General features: G+C 41.5%; 1 protein-coding gene across 2 annotated transcripts in view; it reads left to right on the top strand.

Moving 5' to 3' along the window:
- AGPAT4 (1-acylglycerol-3-phosphate O-acyltransferase 4) overlaps positions 1 to 23,496 on the top strand; it is a 70,320-nt gene that overhangs the window by 15,609 nt on the left and 31,215 nt on the right. For both annotated transcript variants that reach the window (XM_009637190.2, XM_035892754.1), the window contains one exon: positions 16,563 to 16,732. In XM_009637190.2, coding sequence (XP_009635485.1) covers positions 16,563 to 16,732 — 170 coding nt within the window. The remainder of the gene's footprint in view (positions 1 to 16,562; positions 16,733 to 23,496) is intronic.

Raw genomic sequence — 23,496 nt, 5'->3', positions numbered from 1 at the left:
GTCAGTTCCTATCATAGCCCCTATGAGCATCTGAAATAATCTAACTTTCAGGATATGTTGAAGGCCTGTGCATTTAAGGTCTTACATTAAATATGATTCTGATCTTGGTTCCCCAAGTAGTTTATCTCATTTGGTGTGTATCATCTGAGAAGACATTGATGACACTCCATCAAAAAGGGTGAAACACTTTTTATCAATAAAGTGTTTGTTGTCTTCATTCTGTAAGAAGATGAAATGGATCGTGTTCATGGAGCTAAGGCACAGCAAGCACTGGAACTATTGTTGTGTAATGTTGGCCATCAAAATTACAGCCATAATATTTCAATAAAGCAACATATTTTTCACTTACAACACCAGCCAGCTCATGCATGTGTACATGCAGGTTTTAATTCGATGACTAAGCAAGCAATGAAGTTAAATTGCCAAGAAGATCAAACCACAAGTAAAGCTTTAGCATTGTAATGGGTGTGAAGACTCTAATCCTTATTTTGTATAACTCTGCATGGTGTAACAGTGACTACACTGAAGCTGAGGATTATTTTTATGCAAGTGGAGGATCTGGCCAACTTAAGTAAGAGCCAGTGTGTATCTGGGGGGGAAAAAAAAGGGGAAAAAAAGTCTGTGTACCATCAGTCTTCAGGAACTAGTGTTTAGTTATGACTAATGCAAAAATCACATGACAGCTTAAAATTACAATTGATTCTTACGGCTTACAGAATCAGCTGGGGGGCTAGGATTGGCTTTTTTTGGTTGGTTGGTTTGCTTTGGTTTTTAACTATGTAATATATGATCCTCTCTCCTAATCTGTGATTTTTATCTTGATGTTACATGTACAAATTACTAAGTGTTGGGAGGAGATGGTTGTTATCACTTTAAAGTGGTAGCTTGCTTTGTACTTTACTATTCCAAATGACACACAAAGTGTTCCTTTTAGTGTATTATTCTTTGCCAGTCACAGACTACCTCTGCGTAGAGCATGTTTTTGAGCAATTATCAGTGCGCTCCACTTTCAGCAGCCTGTGCGTGCCCTGTCCTCTATAAAAGAACGCTGCCTTGCACGCTTGCCTGGGGACTGTTTCTGTACACTGCATGCCCTGCCTTTGCTCTCTAAGTCGAAAAGGTGAGCAGTTGCAGCCTAGGGCTCCCTCTGTGCCCCCCACCTAGTGATGTTCGATGAAATCCTGCTTCCCATCCACATTCCTTGTTGAGCTGTGTGGACTTTTTTTTATAAATGGCCAGCTCTGGTTTGAAAATCAAAGTGTATTTTAAAACGGAGTTTTGAATCTTGTTTTAGATTTGTTTTTCCTTTGCTGTTTAGGTATTTTTTTCTTAGCGAAGAGGAGAGAGAGACTTCCTCTTCAGGATTGGGGCTGGCCCCTTGACCAGACCCTCTGTAGAAGAAGTCCTATTCTGTGCATCTTTCTCTGCAAGAGGATGTACCTCTTGCACAAAGTTCATAAATCAAAGTCTTCCTTGTTGCTTGGCTCACTGCTGTACTGTGTAAAGGAGTGATCTGATGTGCTGCAAAATCTGGATTTGGAGGACTCTGGGTTGAGTTCTTCCTTGTGGAAGCCTCCATGCAAGCTTTATGCCACGAAGCCAGGCTATTGGAGGAGCCTTTGCATGCTATCTGCCTACAGTGTTGGCCGTACTCCTGTGCTGGTTTTTTTACAAGCTTCTCAGTCATACCTGTGGCAGTCAGAAAAAAATCGGAATCATAGAATGGTTTGGGTTGGAAGGGCCCTTAAAGATCATCCAGTTCCATCCCCCCTGCCATGGGCAGGGACACCTTCCTAGACCAGGTTGCTCAAAGCACCATCCAGCCTGGCCTTGAACGCTTCCAGGGATGGGGCATCCACAATTTCTCTGGGCAACCTGTTCTGGTGCCTCGCCACCCTCACAGTAAAGAATTTCTTCTAATATCTAATCTAAATCTACCCTCTTTCAGTTTCAAGCCATTACCCCTTGTCCTATCACTCCATGCCCTTGTAGAAAGTCCCTCTCCAGCTTTCTTGTAGGCCCCCTTCAGGTACTGGAAGCCTGCTATAAGGTCTTCCTGGAGCCTCCTCTTCTCCAGGCTGAACAACCTCAATTCTCTCAGCCTGTCTTCACCAGAGAGGTGTTCCAGCCTTCTGATCGTCTTTGTGGCCTTTCTCTGGACTGGCTCCAACAGGTCCATAGATAACTTCAGTTTGAGGGGTTACACGCTACACCCAATATAAAACCCACAGCTTTATGTGTACTTGATAGGTGTATTTGATCCTGTAGTACTTTATTTTTAATTCATGAAAGCCATTTATTTGATTTGTAGTTTCTGACCTTATTGTCCCTTTGAAGAACATTTTCTGAAAGTCACTGTTAGGGATTAAGAAGCTAAAATAAGCACTGGGACATAGTTCTTGTCTCTCAAGACCTCACGTGATGAGATGCTGTAAGATTACAGGCAGAGACAGGGAATTCATGGAATGCAAGTGAAAAATGAGTAATGGTTTTGTTCTGAACAATGTTCTCAAAGTGATAGAGGTTCCGTGGCTATTCACCATTAACTCTGATGATCTAATACAGGTACTGAGTCAGCTTTTTGTTTCCAGTCCTGAAATTCAGAATGTCTTATGCATAAGAAGACTCAGTAGAAGTTATCTGCCTTAAGTCTAAAAATAAATTGTTTGTAGCATATTATTTCTGGTTATATGTGGGTATTTCTTATGACCGTGCTAGATATCTGACATCAAAAGCCAAACACACATATTATTGGGAAAAGTACAGAAACCTTATATGCCAGTACCCTTAGTTTTCTTGTTCTGCTGTTCTGCAGAGACAGTAATTCTGTCTTTTTATGTGTTTACACCTCTATGAAATGCAACTCTTAGTAACTAGAGGCCTTATTTAAAAGCATTGCAGATTTTCTTAGGATTTTTTGCTTAGTTTCTCAATCAAATTCACTTTTGCAATTTGTGCTAGAGATTGCTTTCTTTGGCAACTGTTAGTCTCTTTTATCATCAGTTTTCTCGGAGGTAAATTCACATCCTTTCTCATCAGTAACTGAAAATGCAGGTTAAACATGTTGAAGGTATGGATTTAGAGCAACAAAAATAATGGGATTTTCTGTCTTGACATGCCATTTTGTTCTGAAATGTTTTCTTTCCAAAGTCCAAATTTTTGTTTGATTTGAAACTAAAGAGGATAACCTTGCTTTATGTAGAAATTAAGACTATTGTAAGAATACATACTAGAAAGAGAAAAATTATGTGAAAATAGGTTTCCTCCCTAAATATGTGGATTGAACATGAAAGATTCACTGAAGAGTCAAGTAACTTCCCTAATCTTTATATGATCTAATTAGTATGTATAAGCAATGCATGCAGCAAAACCCCCCAGTCAAATGGATGTGTCGGCTGAGTGAAAGTATGACTCCTAATAGATGTGGACAATGTTGATAGCCCTGTAATTAAGGAAATGCTAATGTTTCGTTACATCAAATAAGTCAATTGTGATTGAATAAATACAAGTTAAGACTATGACATCTGTTGAGTTCGTTCATGTTTGCTTTTGTGCATACCTGAATTTTCAGATCCTGGCCCCCTGGAAGGTGATTTTCAGCTAAGAACTCCTTTGGGAAAGGTTGCTGGCTGGTGCTACCCTGCTTAAACAGAAGCCTTTGCATATTGCTGCAAGATACTGGCTTCCTCCTTGTCCAGTGAATGCTCATTGCGGCCTGTGGTAGCATAGCTTTGCAGTGTGTTTCTCAAGCAGTTATGGAAGAGAGGATACATTGGTCTGTAAGACAGTCTGTTTGGATAAACGCACTTTTTTCCTGATGACAGGAAATAGGACTAGAAAGGAGTTCCTGTGTCATTGAAATAAATTCATACTGTTTCTAGCAGGAGTATAATGTACTCTTTTTAAGATTAATCTTGTTCCGTTATAAAGCTGTTAGGTATTTTTAATCTGCCAAAGCAATTAGAAGAGGCTTCAGAATATCAGATGTCTGTATTTTCAGTCACTTAGACACAGTTGTTCTTGTGCTAGTGGTATTTAGCTTAAATTGTTCTTTTCCTGCACTGTTAACCTTCCACATCCATAAGCCGTGTTTGTGGGGAGCAACACAATCCTCTTTAAGCATTTGCTTGATAGCTCGAGTAAGCCAAGCTTTTCTATTTTCTGGTCATCCTGATAGCCCTGGTCTGCATCTGCTTTCTATCAGCTTTTCCTTCCTGAGCATGGATGTCTGGTACTGATGTGCTGGCCCAGAGATTATCTCAGTAGTGCCATGCTGTATTCCCTTTCTCTCCAGGAACAAACATCCTAATTGCCATCTTTTTTCTTCTTAGAGCTGCATAATATGAACAGAGCAGAAACTTTCAGTGGCAAACTAATGTTCCCAGATATCTCTCTCCTCTGTCATTTCCAAATTATGAGGCTCTATTTTATTAGTTCTGCAAGGCATCGTACAATGATCTGTCCTACCAAAATTGAATTAATTTCTGTTACCTTACCTCTCAAGGTCATCTGATTCTTAAAGGGTGTTCTGACTTTGTATCATCCACAAAATTTATATATTTGCATTGAATGTTTCAGTCCACAGAAACACTTCGAGATCTTTCTTTATCCAGATTGACCAAAAGACAACAAAACCATATAGTTGCACTTTTTAGTTTAGTTCTCCTTTACAGCTGTTTACTAATCTTCAGTTTCTCTTTGGTTTAATGGCCATTTCTTTTATTGTACCATATGAATGGCTTGTTATAGCTTGGGTGTGTTAGATTTGAAGTCTCCTTGTTGTCTATAAATCAGAGTTATCAGACAATGACATACAGACCTGCCTCTGAAAAATTATAGAGCATTTGTTTTCCTAAACTCCAACTCTTGCAGACATCTCTTCTGAATGACTCTCTTTTTGTTTGTTTTTTGTTTTTGTTTTGTTTTCATTCCAGTAGTAAGGCTTGATTACTCTGTCTGTAGTTACCCTGATCATTTATCTACTCACTCATCTAAGTAGAGGCCCCATCCCTGGAAACATTCAAGACCAGGTTGGACGGGGCTCTGAGCAGCCTGATCTAGTTAGCGGTGTCCCTGCTCCTGCAGGGGGGTTGGACTAGATGACCTCTAGGGGTCCCTTCCAACCCAAAACATTCTATGATTCTATGATTAGTGGTATGTTTCTACTCTTCTCTATTTTTAAAAACATGGTGCCATGCCCAATCTGAAACTGTTTTTTTGATGAGACTTCATTTCGCCTCTGATTCAGTATTCTGGGAGGTCATTGGGGCCTCCAAGTTGAAATTCGTTAGTTTATGAGTTTTGCATTACCTTGATTTTCATACTGCTTCCTTGTCAATGGTCTTCCTTATTGCTTTCTCGTTGGTGATACTAGGGCAAAAGTGTTTGTTTTGTTGTTGGGACACTCTTGCTTATCTAAAGAAATTTCTCTTATCCTGTCTAGGAATGAATGAGTGACTGCCTTAGTCATTAGCTGTAGTCATTAGTCTGCTCACCACTCAAAGGCAGAATTGAATCATAAAGAATGAATTCTTTATAGTTGTACTGGGTCTAGCTGGTATGGATTTTTTTTTTTCTTAATAGCCTGTATAGTGCTGTATTTTGGATTTGTGACTAAAACAGTGTTGATAACACACCAGAGTTTTGGCTGTTGCTGAACAGTGCTTGTACAGTGTCAAGGCTTTCTCTTTTTTCCCCATTCTGTCACTCCCCCCCACCCCCCTTCCCCAGCAAGTAGGGGATGAAACCAGGACAGCTGACCCAAACTGACCAAGGGGCTTAGGAATAAAAACTGAGGGGAGGGCTGTTTTTTGGAAGGCAGCAATTGCTTCGAGACCAGCTGGGCATCGGTCTGCTTGTGGAAGGTGATTGCTTTTGCATCACTTCTCTGGGTTTTTTTCTCCCCCCTTTCTTCTTCCTCTTTACTTTGTTTATTAAACTGCCTTTATATCAGCCCATGAGTTTTCTTGCTTCTGCGCTTCATATTCTCTCCCCCGTCCCACTGGGGTGGGGGAGTGAGCAAGTGGCTGTGGTGACACTTAGCTGCTAATCAGGGTCAACCCACAGCAGTCCTTTGTCATACCCAGTTTGAGGCAACATAGCTATGAAGTGTTTGAGAAAGGGAGGAGAATAATCTGCATTCTTCTGAAAGCTGATTTTGCCATGAAACAAAGCAGGGACAAAGGACCTTCATGAGACATCCAGTTTGGGGGAATAATATATCAAGATGGGCATCATAACATCACAATCCACTGGGGCTGTAGAGAATCTGAGGTCCACAGCGTTCTGAATGAATAAGATACTAGCAACATATGAGGGGAGTTGAGCTGCTTCAGAAATAGTTGGTACAGAAGCACAGCTCCTCCTAGCTCCTTGGCCTAGCTGTTGACCAGAGTTAACCCATAACATACTTTTTTTCTTTTTCCAAATGATACGAAAAAAAATATCTTTCCATAATCAAATGAAGTATGGGGTTCATCAGCAGACTTCTGGGTCTATCCCAGTGGAACAGATTATCCATTCATTCCCCTCCTCTTCTATTCATTTAAGCCCAAACCAACCTGTCTTAGACTGTCTTTTCACAAGAAGAAATATCACTGCCTCAGTTATTGAGGAACAAGAAGCAAAAATCGACTTTGTTTAAAACTTAAGTTGCAGTACTGACTTATGCTTTCATTCTGTCTCTCCTAGCTTTTTCTGTACTAGCAGATGGGTTCTTTTTTGGCCTCTACCATGCAAGTTTACAAATGTTTCTCCTGTTTCTTTCTGATCTCTGAAATCCTGGTCAAAACTGTAAAATTCTGTAACTGACTGTGCCCATCTAGTGGTTCCTGTGTTTAGCAATATTTGTAATTTTTTTTCTTGTTACCTAGTGAGTTTTTTTTACTCGTGTTCACATCTTCAATTATTTGCTTTTCTTTCCTCTGTATGTGCTGTCCTGTAAATAGCTGAAGTTTCTTCTGAAAGTTTTAATTCAGAGCAAGTTGCTCCTAGCCATTCTGATATTAGGAAAGAGCTTGGAAAGAAACTGTAGAGATTCAAATACCAGGTGGCAAGTAGTTGTCTATGCATTTGGTGTTTTGTAGAAGTTTGGGAGCAGATTGTAATCACTGTGTAATTATTGGATTTGGTTTTTTGAGTCTATCAATTTAAGGTGGCACTTGCTTATGCTTAATAAAGGTCACCCTGCTCTCATTTAAGCTTCTGTTTTGGGATTTAGACAGTAATACATCACCCTAAACATCAAAATGAGAACTGGAGTAACCTCATATGTACTGTTCATCCAAGCTATCATTGCTGCAACAACTTCATCAGCAGGACACAGAAGGTAGTCCTTGCACCCTCCCCTGGGTAAGGCATACTTGATCAAGGCGTGCCAGGAGAGGGGTGTGTGATGGATCAGGTGGCCGTGTGCTTTGTCCCAAGGTGGGTCTGTGTGCCCCAGTATGAAAGTTGTTTGTTTGTCCCTTTAGAAAGCGGTTGCTGTGCAAGCCCAGGCTAAACTTAACTAGTAAGGGCTATCAAATGCTGTATTATTGATCAGTGCAGAACACTTAACACATTAAGTTGTTTCTCACTTACTCTTTTCATGCTTCCTCTCCCAGCACACGTCTCTTACGCCTGTCAGTGCTCATACTGATGAACATACTGGACTTCCTGGTTTGTGTACATCAAATATTGAATAATTTAATAAAAAGCATAATCTAATATTCACAGAAACCTGACCTCAGCTACTGCTCATTGGGATAAGATGCTTCCTTCTAGTAAGGGCAGAGCAAAACTTGTCCTGATACTCTTTATGTACATTTCTTACTCAGTAAAGCTGCTTCATAGTACAGACCTTGCATAGCAGTCAGGGCAGAACCACTCGTCTGAGCGTGCTTCTCCAGAATGCCTTTTGCATCCTAACAGGCCACCTCAGCAGAACATATTATTGAAGTGTATGCCAGAAAGCTATGTTAAACTTCAAGAAGGTGATGTGTAGTGTATAAATCCTTCATTTTTAAATTCAGATTTACTTTAGAAATAGTTGTATGCATGTAGCAGTCGAGATAGGGGATGATGCTGGTTGCTTAAGACAAAGTTTGTGCAAGCTACAAGAGTAGGTTACTGCTGTTAAATCGGTACTAGTATCTGGAGCCCGACCTGCTTTTCTTGGGGGCGGTGGGCATTACTTGTGTGAAGTGCTGTTTGTTAGACATCATGCAGTACTGTGACAGGCAATGCCTGTCAGCATGGATAGCAGGAGGTGGTAGTGTATCTGGTCTTTACCGTTTGGGATGATGTTGTCTGATTGGCTGAAGACAGTTGACATAGAATTAAGAAAACTAGATAATATAAATGATTTGCAGTCAAAAGTATTGTTTCTTGTTAGACCAGTTGACACAGCTGGAAAACTGGAAAGGATTTGCAGGCAGAACCGTTCTGCAAACTTAAAAGAGAAATTGCAATCTTCAGGTCAAATTCAGATTGAGAAGAGTTAATCGAAGGTTAGTTTATCAATTTATCCATTAGCCTGTGAGAGGAGGAAGGGTTGGTACCTGTGGATTTCGGGAGAGTAGGGATACAGAACAGAGAAAGAGGGAATTGTCTTGTGGAACACTGATGTTAGTTGGAGGTACACAGGCATTCTGTCACACGGATGGCAGAAACCATAACTTCGTAATCATCCTTTCCAGCTATCTTCTGACTGGTTTTAGTATATCATAGACTAGGCTCTCTTTGAGAAGAAGCAGAAGTTGCTCGTATGAATCCACCAACATGGAAAACATGCATGTGTGCTCAGGACAGATACATGTTGTTTCCTCTTCTCAATTAAACTTCTTCTGTAATACCATTGGCAACTTCTGTCCAAAAATTTCTTGGGGATTGCTTGCTAGCTATAGGTAGTAGCTTTTGGACTTTGTTTCAGGCTGTCATCTCCCCCCTGCTGAGAACTAATTCACATGAAGAATTGAATGTTGAGGTCTTTATAATAAACCTAATGGTCATAATGTAGCATTCTTAACAGCAAAAAGATTTATTCAAAGCAGCTAAGTAGGGACAGTATTTCTTAAATTAAAGATATTCAGGTTTAAAACTAATAAAAACTACAAGTAGGCCAAGGATGCATGAAGAAAAAATTGTTTTCAGTGTGTGTGTGTGTATATATAGGAAGTTGCTTAAAAGAAAGTGTTGAAACGAGACTGGTGTTCCTTTTGCACAGTGACTTGCAGTGGATGCACTGTAACCATTTTTTATTTGCTAAGCAGTTCCTCTGTGGTAGTGCTCCTGTGCACAGTAGGAAAAAGCCCATAATGTTTTGGGCAACAAGAAGCCACATCCGGAAGAGATGCGACTGCCTGGTTTCATGCCCATACGAAGCAAATGTTGGTGTCATGGGAACTTGCCAAGCGACGTGTTGTTGTTCACTGTTTGTTGATGCTTGCTCCTTTGATCAGCACATGCTATACTGACCTTGGTCATTTGTAGCAAAAGCAGTACATTGTCTTTGTTGGAATATAGGATTGGTGAAGTGAAGTATATTAGAAAAATTTCCTGCCTGCAAATGTGCAGGGTCTCAAAGCCTGAATATATGAAAGGGCTGGGCTATGTTTATCTTTTACCTTGCAAGCACATCCAGTAACTTACTGTCATAGGTGGGGAATTAAGAGTCATCATTCCTGCCTTTCTCTCTGTTGGTGATTTCTGTTCCTAAAAGAACACCCATGTAGTTAATCGAAGTGTTATTCAAGGGAGTTGCTTACAGGATCTCCTGTGGGGCCTGGGGCAAAAATCTCCAAAAGCAGACCTGCAGCCAATAGAGAAATGTTTTCTTTGTTTATTTTTGTGTTTAAATTTGTGTTTTCCACCCCATCAGCCTCCCATGTTTTGCTGAAAAACAGCTTTAAAGGAGGGGAAGAGTCATCCAAAGACAACAGGGATTATATCACCGGATAGGGTAAATGGGGGGGTAGGTGATGGGTGGTGGCACTGAGGCACCACCTGGTTTTTGGTTTTCTTTTCTGTTTAAACCAGTCAACTTACCCATTTTCCTGCAGGTTGAAAACCAGGATCTCTGTCTTGAAGTGGATCAGATTACTGCATTACATCTCATAGGTGCTCACATGCACACCTGCATGTGTTACTCGTGCAAAGTAAAGAATGGGAGGGAATCTGCTTGAAGCTGGAGAGCTGATGCCTTGTCTGGCTGGGCTCCATAAATGACCTCCCCCTCATCTTGGGGAAGTGGGCAAGGCACTGCTTGGCTTTCCAGCTGCAGTTTTTTTCCCAGGAACTAGGTTTTTGTTCCCCTCACAGGAAATACATATATGCTTTTTTATAATAAAAAGGTACGTTAAAAGTTTTTCTTGTAGCATGTAATAATGGTCCAGCTCTGAGCTCCAATTGTTTAATGTACCTAATGAACTCAAGCTTACAGCGAAACTCCTGCCTTCAAGTTTTCCTCATAATTACTTGTAGCTCCTGCAGAGAAAGGAGTAGAGACCATAAATAAATGACTGGTCAGGTTAGATGGCATAGCGAAGCACTACAATAGCCTACGTAAGGAGACTGTGGAGTCATCAATACTTGGAAGTGTTTTGAAAACCTCCTAGGCAGCTTTACAGTTAATAGAGTAGGTATCATTCAGGGTTTTAACCCTGTCTGTGGTATACAGAGGGCTTTAGAGTAGTCCAGAGAAGACTTGCTTTTCTTAGTTACCTGTAGACAGAGGAGGGCAACAAAGATGATGAGGGGACTGGAGCATCTCCCCTATGAGGAAAGGCTGAGAGAGCTGGGCTTGTTTAGCCTGAAGAAGAGAATACTGAGAGGGGATCTCATCAACACACACAAATATCTTAAGGGTGGATGTCATGAGGACGGAGCCAGACGCTTCTCAATGGTGCCCAGCAACAGGACAAGGGGCAATGGGCACAAGCTGAAGCATGAGAGGTTTCAGTTGAACATGAGGAAGAACTTCTTTACTTTGAGGGTGACAGAGCCCTGGAACAGGCTGCCCAGGGAGGTTGTGGAGTCTCCTTCCCTGGAGATATTCAAAGCCCGCCTGGACGATATCCTGCGCAACCTGCTCTAGCTGAACCTGCTTGAGCAGTGGGGTTGGACTAGATGATCTCCCGAGGTCCCTTTCAACCCTTGCCATTCTGTCATTCTGTGACTTAATTAGTTCTATGGAAAATATTTAGGAGGTGCATCTTAGTAGATGTAGTCTGAAAATCTGGAAAGGTAGTAAGTTATTATTGTAAGTCATTCTTCCATAGACAGGCATGGACTGGACTATACTATCTGTTTGTTTTTTTTTTTTTCTTCTTTAAATGCTTTCCCCGGTCCTCTGTGCAATGACTCATTTTATCATGCAGCCATTCACCCTGTCTGGTCTTTGAAATGATGGTCAAAGCTTGCCCACTTGTCTTGCTTTTTATTTGTATTGGAGAGTTTACTATGCTTTTACCATATCTTCCTGTAAGAATTCTCTAGGTTCTCTTTCTTGGCGTTGCCTTGATACGTAGGTTAAAGAAAATGAAGAATGTCACAGGGAAGCAGTTAGGTTGCTCTTTAAAACACATTACGTACTTACCAGAGATCTTCAAATTATTGCACTTATTGAGTCGATACATAACTATGCTTTTAGATGCATTTTAAAATAGGCATTTTATGGTTGATCTTGTAAGCAAATGTTTCCATGGCTTATCAAGAATAGTTAGCTAAAGGAGTGACTAACAACTTCTATAGAAGAACAGTGTTAATGAATCATTCTTGCAAAACTTTGAGGTGGAAAATAACAAATCTCAGTAAAAACTATGTGTTTCCTTTCTTCCCTTAAATGTTTTTTATATAACTAGTTGTAGTTCAGATCAGCCTTGGAGATCTTTTCTTTTTAGTTACTTGTTCTATAAATGCAGGCATTAAGGCAGTTCAGATTTGTGCAGTGAAGGGCTAGGAAGCAGTGTCAGGAGGGTAGGGTCTGTGCTGTGTAGCAGGGTGAGGGTTATTTTTTTTTATTCCAGAAGGGTAGAAAAACCTCACAATTCTTAAGCAGAGTATCCATATAAGGCATTTGAAGGCCTGTTTTCTCCTTTTCATCAGCCTCTCCTGAAGCTAGCTGTAATGAACTGCAAGGATTTTGCCTTCAAAGTGGGCATAGAGATTTCAAGTTCCTCTGGTTTTTTCCTTTCCTTTGCATTAATTGTGTGGAAATGTCACTGGGGGAGTTGCTTTGCAAGGTAGGAAACCCCATGATGTGGGTAAATAAGTATTTACCAGCTCAGTTGTGCTGTTCAAACTCCAAAGCCTCACGAAAGGGGGTGGGGAGACACCTTGGAAATCTTGGACCGGCCCTGGCTGGGAGCAAGAGAATCTTTTTTTCCCCTATAAAATTGATTTTTAGTTACAGTCTGACTGGTGTACAAAGAGAAGGAAACTTGCACTGATTGTCTGCACTGTGAAGGAGGAAGGAGAGTATGTATGAATGACCTTGTGCTGCTGAGCCACCACAGCAATTTTCTGTGTAATAAATTTCTGTGGCAGGTTGTGGAAGTAGGCTGGAGGCATGATGCAAGAGTAACACAAACTGGCACTACTAATCATTGCTTGAGAACGCAGAAAGAAAGCAAGCTGGGGAGAAGGGGAAAGAAAGAGTAGGGAAGATGAGGGGAAGAGCCATATTAAGAACTTAAAGGCTGGCAGATGGTATTTATTGTATTTAATACAGAGTCATTCAGTGCTCTTTTGTGTTTCTGCAGCAACTGTGTGAGCACATCAGTGACAAATGGGCACGTGAGGTGACGAATAGGGATCTGTTTCTGCAGTATTCTTTCAAACAAAAATCCTGCTTGCATGAAGCCTGAAGAATCAAAGCACACAGAGAAATAGTTTTGTCTATGATTTTTTGGAATGTATTTAAGACTGAAAATATGTAACTGAAGAGTTCTGTGCATGTGGCACACCTATATAGTGAGATTCATGATGTATTATTAGTTTTGTCTTGGGAAAAGACAAAAAAAACCCCACACTTGAAGTAGGATGGCCTGAAGTTGTTTTTTTCTTGGGTAAAGTTGTCTTTCTATTCAAGAGGTCCTCACAGTCATCATCTCTACTTGTTTGTTTTATGCAAGAGGTTTAACAGCAGTAGAGGTCAAAAAAGAGGAAATCCCATCTGGCAATCATTTCTTCTCTTAGTTGGGTTCCTAGTTAAGCAAAAGACAAACTAATCCTGTCACTAACATCCTTTCTTTTCTGTGATTATGTCCTGCCCCAGGATGTGACTGTAGATTTGGTAGAAGTTTGCAAATTACAGTGTGGTGTGTTTTTTCCCCAGTTATTCAATTTTGCTGTGTTTTGGGGGGTAGAGGGCTTTTATTTCCAATACAAATCTAATAGAAAGCTACATCCTTAGAAAGGTGTAAAATTGTGACTGTCTGTCACAAAGCAGCTCTTAGCAGGGCAAGTCTGGAAGCACAGCTGTGTATACGCTTCTGTATCTCCACAGCTTCTCGCTGAGGTGTGAACATCTTTGGCTTTTGTTGGGAAATCGGCTTCCAACCAGTGAAATCATTGTTAGGTTAACGTATGGCAGTTTAGGTCTCCCTCCACAGCTCTGACTATTGTTTTGATGCATAATAGCGTGCATTGAGTAATAGGTACACCTACCATGGCAGTAGTTACCTACCCTGATTAGAAACAAGCGGGGGACTGACAATTCAGTCATTTATCCGTACCATAAACATGGTTTTATCATATTAAGGTAATGTTATTTGAATAGAAATTGTCTCTTAGCCTGGCTGTAACACTGTTAGATAAAATTTATTCATGTCACTAATGCCTGTTTTCCAGTGTACAGCACAATGTCATCCAAAAGCTTCAAGCAATTAATTTTGCTGCTGCTGACTGAAAATGTAGACTTGTAGGACTAGTTCCTAACTGTTTTCTGGTTTTGGTCACTAGTTGAAGCCAGTAGGGCACCTAAATTTGAAAGGATTTCAGAAGTGCTTCAAAGACTGGACTGGTTTTGATCTTCCCTGAGGTGAATGAGGATTTGTGGTACTTTTGTGCTTGCCTGAAGCCAGGAGAGATCTCAGATGTCTCTGCTGGAAGGATGAGACACTCATGGCACAGATACGCCATTCATTTAGCAAAGAATGACCCCTCATGTTAGACCTTTGCTTTCATGCAGAAGTTTTGTGATAGCTTTGACAGGAAGCAAACGTGTCCCTTAACTCTTCTTTTCCATCTTGACAGACAGCTCTCATTAGGCCTGTGGTCCCCTTGGCTCAGCATATAGTTTGCTTGAGGAAAGCCACTGCTTTTAGATTTTCTTTTTCCATTTCCATGGAGATAGAGCTCTCAGAGCTTGTTGGCTTTACTGACTCACCTAAACTTCCATGTCCCAGACCAGAGAGACTTTGCTAAATAAAGGTTTAATTCACAAGTCTTGTGGTCAGGTTTATAGTTATAAGCAAAACAAATACAAAGTCTACTTCTTGCCTGTGCTTGGGAGTGGGATAAGCAAAGAGGAAGGTGAAAGCTGTTTGATAGTCACTAGGAGACTACTGAGAAACCACTCTCCAGCTTGTAAGGACAGCTGTGTTTTAGACAGCCCTCACTGTCCTACCAGTCCTTGTATAATTTCTTACGGCTAGGTTTTGGGAACAAATCTGAGTGCCAATCCAGAGTGATGTTGAGGTATTTAACAGTGATTTCCCTGTCTTCCTGCTGCCACCATCCCCTGTTTGCTTCATCAGTTCATCAACTAAGGGATGTGCAGATAGTTATGCTATTAATAACTATTCTTGGCCCTGCATACTTTGGCAGCCACCCACCTTGTCTTTGGTCTGGGATGATGGATGTTCTGGATTGATGTTCTTCATCCAGTCCTGAGCTATTGGCTTTGGTCTCGATGATTAATACACCCCTGTCAGATGTGGACTGCATTGATTGTAGCAGAGCATATGACTCTTACTTCTGACAAGTTAACAGGATGATGCGTAAGGGGTACCTGTAACAGACTGTACAGGGTTTGCGTGGCAAGGTTTTGGTAGCAGGGCTTCCAGAAGCTTTCCCTGTGTCTGATGGAGCCAATGCCAGCCAGCTCCCAGACAGCTGCTGGCCAAGGCCAAACCAATCAGTGATGGTGGTAGCACCTCTGGGATAATGTATTGAAGAAGGGGGGAAAAAACCTGTATGACTGCAGACAAAGGGAAGTGAGAATACGAGAGAGGAACAGCCCTGCAGACACCAAGGTCAGTGCCGCAGGAGGGGCAGGAGGTGCTCCAGGTGCCGGAGCAGAGATTCCCCTGCAGCCCCTAATAAAGCCCGTGGTGAGGCCAGCTGTCCCTCTGCAGCCCAGGGAGGACCCCATGCTGGAGCAGGTGGGTGCCCGAAGGAGGCTGTGACCCTGTGGGAAGCCCATGCTGGACCAGGGACTAGCCTGTGCACCTGTGGGGTGAGGAGCCAACGCTGGAGCAGGTTTGCTGGCCGGGCTTGTGACCCTGCAGGGGACCCACACTGGAGCAGTCTGCTCCTGAAAGACTGCACTCCATGGAAAGGATGGACCCACACAGGAGTGGTTTGTGAAGAACTGTAGCCCATGGGAAGGACTTGCGTTGGAGAAGTTCATGGAGGACTGTCTCCCATGGGAGGGACCCCACACTGGAGCAGGGGAAGTGTGAGGAGTCCTCCCCATGAGGAGGAAGGAGCGGCAGAGACAGCGTGTGATGAACTGACCCCAACCCCCTTTCCCTGTCCCCCTGTGCTGCTGCAGGGTAGGAGGTAGAGAAAATTGGGAGTGAAGTTAAGCCTGGGAAGAAGGCAGGGGTGGGGGTAAGCTGTTTTAAGATTTGGCTTTTATTTCTCATTATCCTACTCTGATTTGACTGGTAATAAATAAAACCGATTTCCCCAAGTCGAGTCTGTTTTGCCCATAACAGTAATTGGTGAGTGATCTCTCCCTGTCCTTATCTCGACCCATGAGCTTTTTGTTATATTTTCTCTCCTGTGTCCAGCTGAGGAGGGGAGTGATAGAGCGGCTGTGGTGGGCACCTGGCATCCAGCCAGCTGGGGTCAACCCACCACACAGACCTGGTTCCAGGTGTCTTGTCCAAACTGCTTTCTCTTCTATAATTGTGCGGTTTTTAGATGAGCGTGAGGACTAGTATGTGACAGGCGTAGCTGTGGTTTTGTTTCTCCTACAAGCTTGTTCTGTTCTTCATCTAATTTTATTGTATTATTATTTAAACCATACATACTAATTTACATCTATTTTGATAAAATAATTTGTAGCATTGAATTGGCAGTTTTCAAATAAATGAAATTCCTTTTTCTCAATATCACTGTGGAAAACTACTTCTCCCTCTTTCCATACAATCTCCTTATTTCCCTTCTCTCCCCTGTCCCCCTACCTTGGTGTACCAAGATGTGTGACTGTGGTTTACGTTCAGCATTTCAACTTCATGACAGCCCTTTCTTTGCCATGCACTGTTCAGGTGACTGATACTTTTCAACATGTTACCAATCTGTGGTTTTGCATATACTTTGTACATTCATGTATTTCTTGTTCTTTATTCCAGAGATGGTGATGTTGCTGGAATGGTGGTCAGGCACTGATTGCACCCTCTACACTGACCCAGGGAGTTACCACAAGTATGGGAAGGAGAATGCCATCGTAATCCTTAATCACAACTTTGAAATCGACTTTCTCTGTGGTTGGAACTTTTGTGAAAGATTTGGGGTCTTGGGGGTGAGTTTTAATTAGCATTTAAAATAAACTTCCTCTTCTTGGATGCAGAAAAAAAAGGAAACAAATTCTTGTGGTTTTGAAAGTTAACAGATCTGTGCTCTGATTTCACTCAGCCACTGTCCAGACTTAGAGGTGAACCCATAGCAATGCAGTGCAAGTATGCGGACCACTGAGACAGGATTGCTTGGGTATTCACAGAAATTTTGAAAGCATTGCAGTTAAAGCTGATGAAGGAGATTTTTTTTTTTTTTTTTTTTTTTTTTAACCTGTGGAGATCATTACAATTGTTTCTCTCTGTGTGCTTGCTGGGTAACTATTACAGCTCATTGTGCTGCAGAAGGATGAGCTGTTCTGTGATTCTTTCCCAGGAAATTGTAGAATTTGTTTGCTTTCTCCAGTGTAGTCTTACAAATCCACAGCTAGAGTTGAATGATGTAGTCTGTGTCTCTCAGAATCAAAGAGCTGCCATCTCAAGTGAAAGCAGTAACCAGGTTATAGCTAGTAAGAATTGGGGGAGGAATGAGTTATCCGTAGTTGAATACACTATTACATTAGCCTAAGAGTACATGTGCATTTATTTTCAGGGTTGGTTTTTTTTGTTTTCTCTGTCAGCTCATGGGGCTGATTAAGTCAAGCTGGCTTGACTTAATTCTGTGGTGGTGACAACATTATCTACCTACAAGGGATTTAGAGTTCCTCCCTCCTAAGAAAGCAGACTAATACCTCATTTTGGTGGTCTTCTGCAGCTTCCTCTTCTAACTTTGCTACTGGCCACTATCGAAAGTCCTGCCCTTGCATTGTGTGACTTTTTGTGGCCTTTCCTTTGGGCTCTTTGCATTTTCTGGACATTTAGGCACCACTCCAGTCACTTTCACATTATGATAATGACAGTCTGCTTAAAAAAATAAAAAGAAGCCTTAAAACTGGAGGAAAATGAACCTAAGCATTACAGGCCCCGCATATTACCGAAATGGTTGTTGGCTCTTCATAACTGAGGAACAATTCTACTGTCATGTCTAGGACTTGAGCACAGAGCAGGAGGATAGCGTGAGGCAGCAGGAGATGTAGAGAAACCGGTTTCTGGCAGGCAGATGTACATGCCAAAACCATTCTCCCTTCTATGTGCGCATTATACAGTGGCACTTTAGTACAGTCTGTCTAATTTTGTAAGCCTAATGGCTACAGTTCTCTAAATAAAGCTGTGTTTTAGAGGGTCAGGTGCTTCTTCAGAAAGCACCATTGCAGAAAATTAAAGGATTATTTCTGTACAAAGTAATGGGGGCCTACAAGGTCAAAAATCTCGTGTTTTACATTGGTGCTGTTTGGTTGGATTGAATCTCATTAGCTTTAATAATTTTTTTTATAGTTTCCCAAGGTAATCAGGATTATATTTTAATTTTTTTATACTGTTCCCTATGCATAAGAAAATCACTATGTAAAAGCATAGCTGTTGGACAATTAGTCTGCTGCGCTAATTGAAAATATTTTTTTCTGTATTTAGATGCTTACAGTTATTACTCAGTTTGTATTTTTGCTAATCTTAGGATTCTTTTAGGAACTGATACATGGTGTTTATTTTTTTTTATTTTTTAAACTATTTCAGTCTTGAGTAATGTACTACGGTTTTACTTCCCAGAAATTGTTTCAGGAAGAAATAGTTCCCGTGTGCTCTCATTTGCATAGATATCTTTACAGAGCAAAGCAGTGCATTTCCCTGTTGGGGCAACCAGTCAAAGTTCATCTTAAGCCAGGTTCAACATAATGAGTTTCCTGAACGGATTTTCTGTATTGGCATACTGGTACTTGGCTTGGGGCAGCAAGGGTGTGGATGAATGCGTAGGCATGCAGGGTGTAGCGTGGTTTGACTTCATGCTGCCTTACACAAGTTTGCAGTGTGTGAAGCTTCAGGGTTTGGGGTGGCAGCACAATTAGGAATGTAAGAATATTATGCTGAGGGCTGGTCTTGCTCTGTCTTGAACAGAAGCTAAAAGCAGGTGTTTGGGAAAGGACTTAAAAGAAAAAGGCAACTGTCTGGAGAAATTTCTAAGTGGTGTCCCAGCCTCCAGCATTTTGTGGCTAAGGGACTTTGTGAGCCAATGGGGTTTTATATTTAACGCTGTTCAATTTTATACTCCATGAAGTTTTTATGCAAACTTTTAAGTATCTACCAACATCTTGCTAAGCTGATCTTGTGTTCACTGCTGTTGAAAAGGAAATCTTGCACATGCCATCCTGTCTCCTGCATCTCTTCTGGTGCTTGTCTGCTCTGTGTTGGCATGTTTCAGATACCCCTTCCCTCTCTCCTGCCTTAACTAATCTAGTGAAAAAAGGAGAGGTGACTGGGGAGAGGGAAGAGAGTGAAGGTGAAGACGACTTAGAATTGAAGGAGTGGGACTGATTGTGCTTGGCTGCAGCAGGCAGACTGAATGGCTTTGTCGTGACATCCAGCTGTACCCCACAGCCCTGGCAGGCAATAGCAGTGCTCTTAATGGTGTTCCAAGTGTGCATCCAAACTTAATATTTTACAGCTTGAACTTCTATTAAATGAAGCCAATAAGAATTGTATTTTTTTTTTTGCTTGGTTTTGCTCATCTAAAACCAAAATTAAACTTCCTTAAACCTTTCTTGCCCCTTCTGGCCACAAAATAAAAAAGTCCTTTCCTTTTCCTCTATGTTTTTAATCGTGATATGAAAAGCATCCCTCCTGGTCTTAGTTGCAACATTCAATCTGTGCATTGTTCTGCTCCTTCTTTTGACTCTGTCGTGGTTTAACCCGGCTGGCAACTAAGCACCACGCAGCCGCTCGCTCACTCCCCCCCGTCCCTCAGTGGGATGGGGGAGAGAATCGGAGAAAAGAAAAAAAAGTAAGACCCGTGGGTTGAGATAGAGACAGTTTAATAAGAGAGAATAATAATAATAATGGTAAGAGAATAGACAGAATATATATAAAACAAGTGATGCACAATGCAACTGCTCACCACCCGCTGACCGATGCCCAGCCCGTCCCGAGCAGCGATCACTCTCCCCCAAGCCGCGATCACACAGCCTGAGCTGCGATCACTCTCCCCGCGACCGAACGACCGACTAACCCCCCCCCCGAGCATGACGTTCTATGGTATGGAATAGCCCTTTGGTCAGTTTGGGTTAGCTGTGCTAGCTGTGCTGTACTCCCAGCTTGTTATGCACCTGGGCGAGCAGGAGAAGCTCAAAAAGTCCTTGAGTAGTCTGAGCACTACTTGGCAACAGCTGAAAACATCAGTGTGTTATCAACATTCTTCTGGTACTAAATCCAAAACACAGCACTATGCTAGCTACTGTGAAGAAAATTAACTCTATCCCAGCCGAAACCAGGACAGATTTCTGGCTGTTGTTGGAAATTAGAAGAAAGCAAACTTCACAAAAACTAGAAGTCGACAAGGATTTCAGGCAAACCTGCATTCAGCCCAACCTATTAATGACTTGCATGTGTATTCCACTTGTGGTTTTTTGTGAAGGGATCTCACTGTTTTGTTTTCGGTCCTTGACACCCATCAGCCACACATACCCGCCTCCTTGTGCTGCCAGACCTCAGTGATGTGTGCAGGAGGGAGAGCATATAGGGGTGCTTGATGCCATGGCAGCATCGTGCTGCCATGGGCAGCATGGATGTCCATGGGGATGGCTAAGTCCTGACTCCTCCTGACACAGAGGTGTCTGCAACAAGCTGTTGTGAGGGAAGGAGGAGCTGCGCTGCCAACTTGGCTTTCTGTAGAGTCGGAAACAGCATAGCCCCAACAGGATGGAGCTTTGTCCACACCAGTGTTTCCTAATAAAAAGTGGGGCTGTTGTTATGATCCTGAGCCAGGGTGACTGTGATGGTTGTGTTGTGGATGCTCTGCTTTTCCACTCCATGCCAGGGTAATGGCTGGGGGAGATGTCTGTGTGTGGCTCTGTTGTGTAAATAAGTGGTTTTGCTAGCAGGTCCCTGCACTCTGCTGTGCCCTTCCCTTTTCCTGCCTGTGACATGCCAGTCCTAGGACTTACCTTCTTAGTGGTGGACAGGCTAGCTACTCTATCAGCATTTAAACACATTAGTAGCGTGTCATTTCTTCAAGGTGTGTGCTAAGCATCCCTTTGAAAACAGACCCACTGGACACGAGAACTTGAAATCAGGACATGGGCATGTTCTGAGGAGGGAGGTGTTATTTAGAACTTATACCAAAAGCACATTAGTAAAGTCTCTGCCAGGATTCACTGTACCCTTCTGCTTCATTGCTTGATCTGACCAAGCAGTGGTAAAAGAGGGATTTTTTAGTAACTTTAGTAACCCTTTTTCCGAGATGAAGACATTTATTTTAGCAAAATTTGCCTGTGCTGTGAAGCTAAACCTGCTGGTTTATCTGTTCATCTTCTGGTGTCTTCAGTTTCAAGTTATTAATGCTGGTGGTCTTACCTTGGCAAAACATAAACATTATTCTGAGTGGCTCACTATATTGGCATCAAAACATGTGCATTTCCAAAAGGGGCCATACTTGTTTATTCCTTGGCAGGGTAGACAAGGCAGAAAACCTTTACGAAAAACTAGTTGTTAACTGTCTTGCTTTAAGTTTCTCATTAAAAAATTGCTAAGCACATGTAATAATTTTTAACTCTAACTATCTGTTCCATGTGCCAGGAAACCTGAATTTTATTTAAAAGTTGTTTATGTTGAAGCTTGCTGTTGGAAAAACTAAGCATGGCCTTAAATGTAGGTGTGAGAAGAGACTTTTGCTAGATTATTGTATGGGACTGATAGGTGTGTGCACACAGCAGTTCATTTGTACATTTTATTATATTAATAGAAGTTACGTAATTGTTCATGTAGGCGGCCAAAACGACATTATTATTTGTGTTTAACACAGCATCTTAGCATATGCTTGCGCATACATTATCTGAAATATTGCTGTGTTACCTTCCCAACATGGAGAAGTTTTATTCAATATGAAGCATTAGAAATCAGAAGCCTAACTAAATTTCTGGAACCATAGCTTTGAGGGACTAAAGAAACATATCTTTCCATCTTGATGTCCCAGAGAGTATAATATGGAGGAGTGCTATATTTCAAAAATAGAGCAAATGGAATCATCAGAAGTATGTCAATGCTGAGGGCAGCCTGGAGAGCAAATAACTTAAGAGGCAAATTGCTGCTGCTGCTAATGGTTTGCAGCTTCAGTGAATTTGTTTTGAAACTGTGGAAGAAATTTTATTAAACATCCTCATCTTGCAGGTTGATTTCATGCTGTTTGTTGCATTCTGTGATCAAGAGGTATTGAATAACTGAGGCTGGACATATAAATGGAGATTTTCTTTCTGTGACAGCATAGCTGTGCAAATGTATCTAAAGTAAGCATGTAAAAATGATTTTTTTTTTTTTTATATGATGTAAGTGCAATCATTCACAAAAGGAGAACTTCATGGGTATTTCCATCTGAACAAATTTGGCCAAAAGAAATTAACCTTGATTAAAATGCTATTACTGTAGACAAGTTGTCTACATCCAGTGATAATTTCATTAAACATCTGTTAGAATTACACAGTTCTGAGCACTGAAAATGTTTGTCTGTCTTCAGGAAGGCAGCTTGCATAGAGTAAATCAACACTTTTTAATGAAATTTACTCTGAACCTTCTGAATTTGAAGGTTAGAGTTGACTGTCACATACTTACCAAAGCACTTCGGTAAAGGAAAAGTTAGTAGCCGAAGTCAACTAGAGCTGCATTTTTCCCTTTGGGTATTTACACAGGAGTTGTGCATAGGTAGACAAGTGGAACAGAATAGATTGTAGCTCTAGTTATCGTAAGAGGTGGTAGCTTCTGAGGGGAGGCCTAATGTATTCCTCCCACATAGGAGCAGTCTTGCCAGTATAATGCACTGAAGAGTTTCCCATCTCCAGTTCTGTGTCATTAGCCTTTTTTCTACTCCTAGGATAGATGGGATGCACAAAATAGCATAAGGTGATTTAGTTTCTTTTTATGTGCATCTAAGGAATCATACACTCATGTGTCTAAAAGAGTGCTTTTAAATTTTAAAAATGCATTGGCACAGAAAACGAGTAAGAATATCCCCTGGGGAAGCATTCAAACATCTATTCTACTTGTGTGGTTATACCTGCGCTACGTGACACCTTAGCTCACAATATCATTTCTGTGTTCCGCTGGGCCCATCACTGAAATTCTAAAATGATCAAGAAGGGAGCACTTTATTACGGTGTGTTAAATGATTTGACAGAGATGGTTCCTGCATTCTTAGAAATGGAATTGTCTCTTGTCGTCTTCTGCTCTGCTTCTGTGTGACAGCTGCTAGTGAAGCTATGTGATGCACACTTGCCTTCCAGTCTTATGAGCTTTTAGATAGCTTAATTATTTAAGGTATTTTCCTTCTCAAGGAAGGAGAGCAGATGAGAGAAGTGAGCTGAGATAAAGAATTAGGTCAAGTCTTCTCCCTTAGTAACCAAATGAACAACAGTGATCAAAAAATAGAAGCAAATAATTTCTGTTGATGATAACTTCTACCAGTCAAACGCGATGTCCTGGAACCCACCTGCAAAGCACTTCGGGATAGTTTATAATAATATCATGGATAGAAACTGGACTGCAATTGCTCCATCTATCCTCTAAGAAAATGTCACTGGTTTTCAGGAAATGCTGAAGCAACAATTTCTATAGACACGCGCGCACACACACACGTGTACCATTTTATTCATTAAATAACAAAGTGAACTGTAAGACAGCTCACCAAGGCGGACTG

Source organism: Egretta garzetta, unplaced genomic scaffold, assembly GCF_000687185.1.
Source record: "Egretta garzetta isolate BGI_Z169 unplaced genomic scaffold, ASM68718v1 scaffold744, whole genome shotgun sequence".
Classification (NCBI taxonomy): domain Eukaryota; kingdom Metazoa; phylum Chordata; class Aves; order Pelecaniformes; family Ardeidae; genus Egretta; species Egretta garzetta.
Note: the sequence above shows the minus strand (reverse complement) of the source record. Positions and strands in the feature narration are given on the sequence as shown.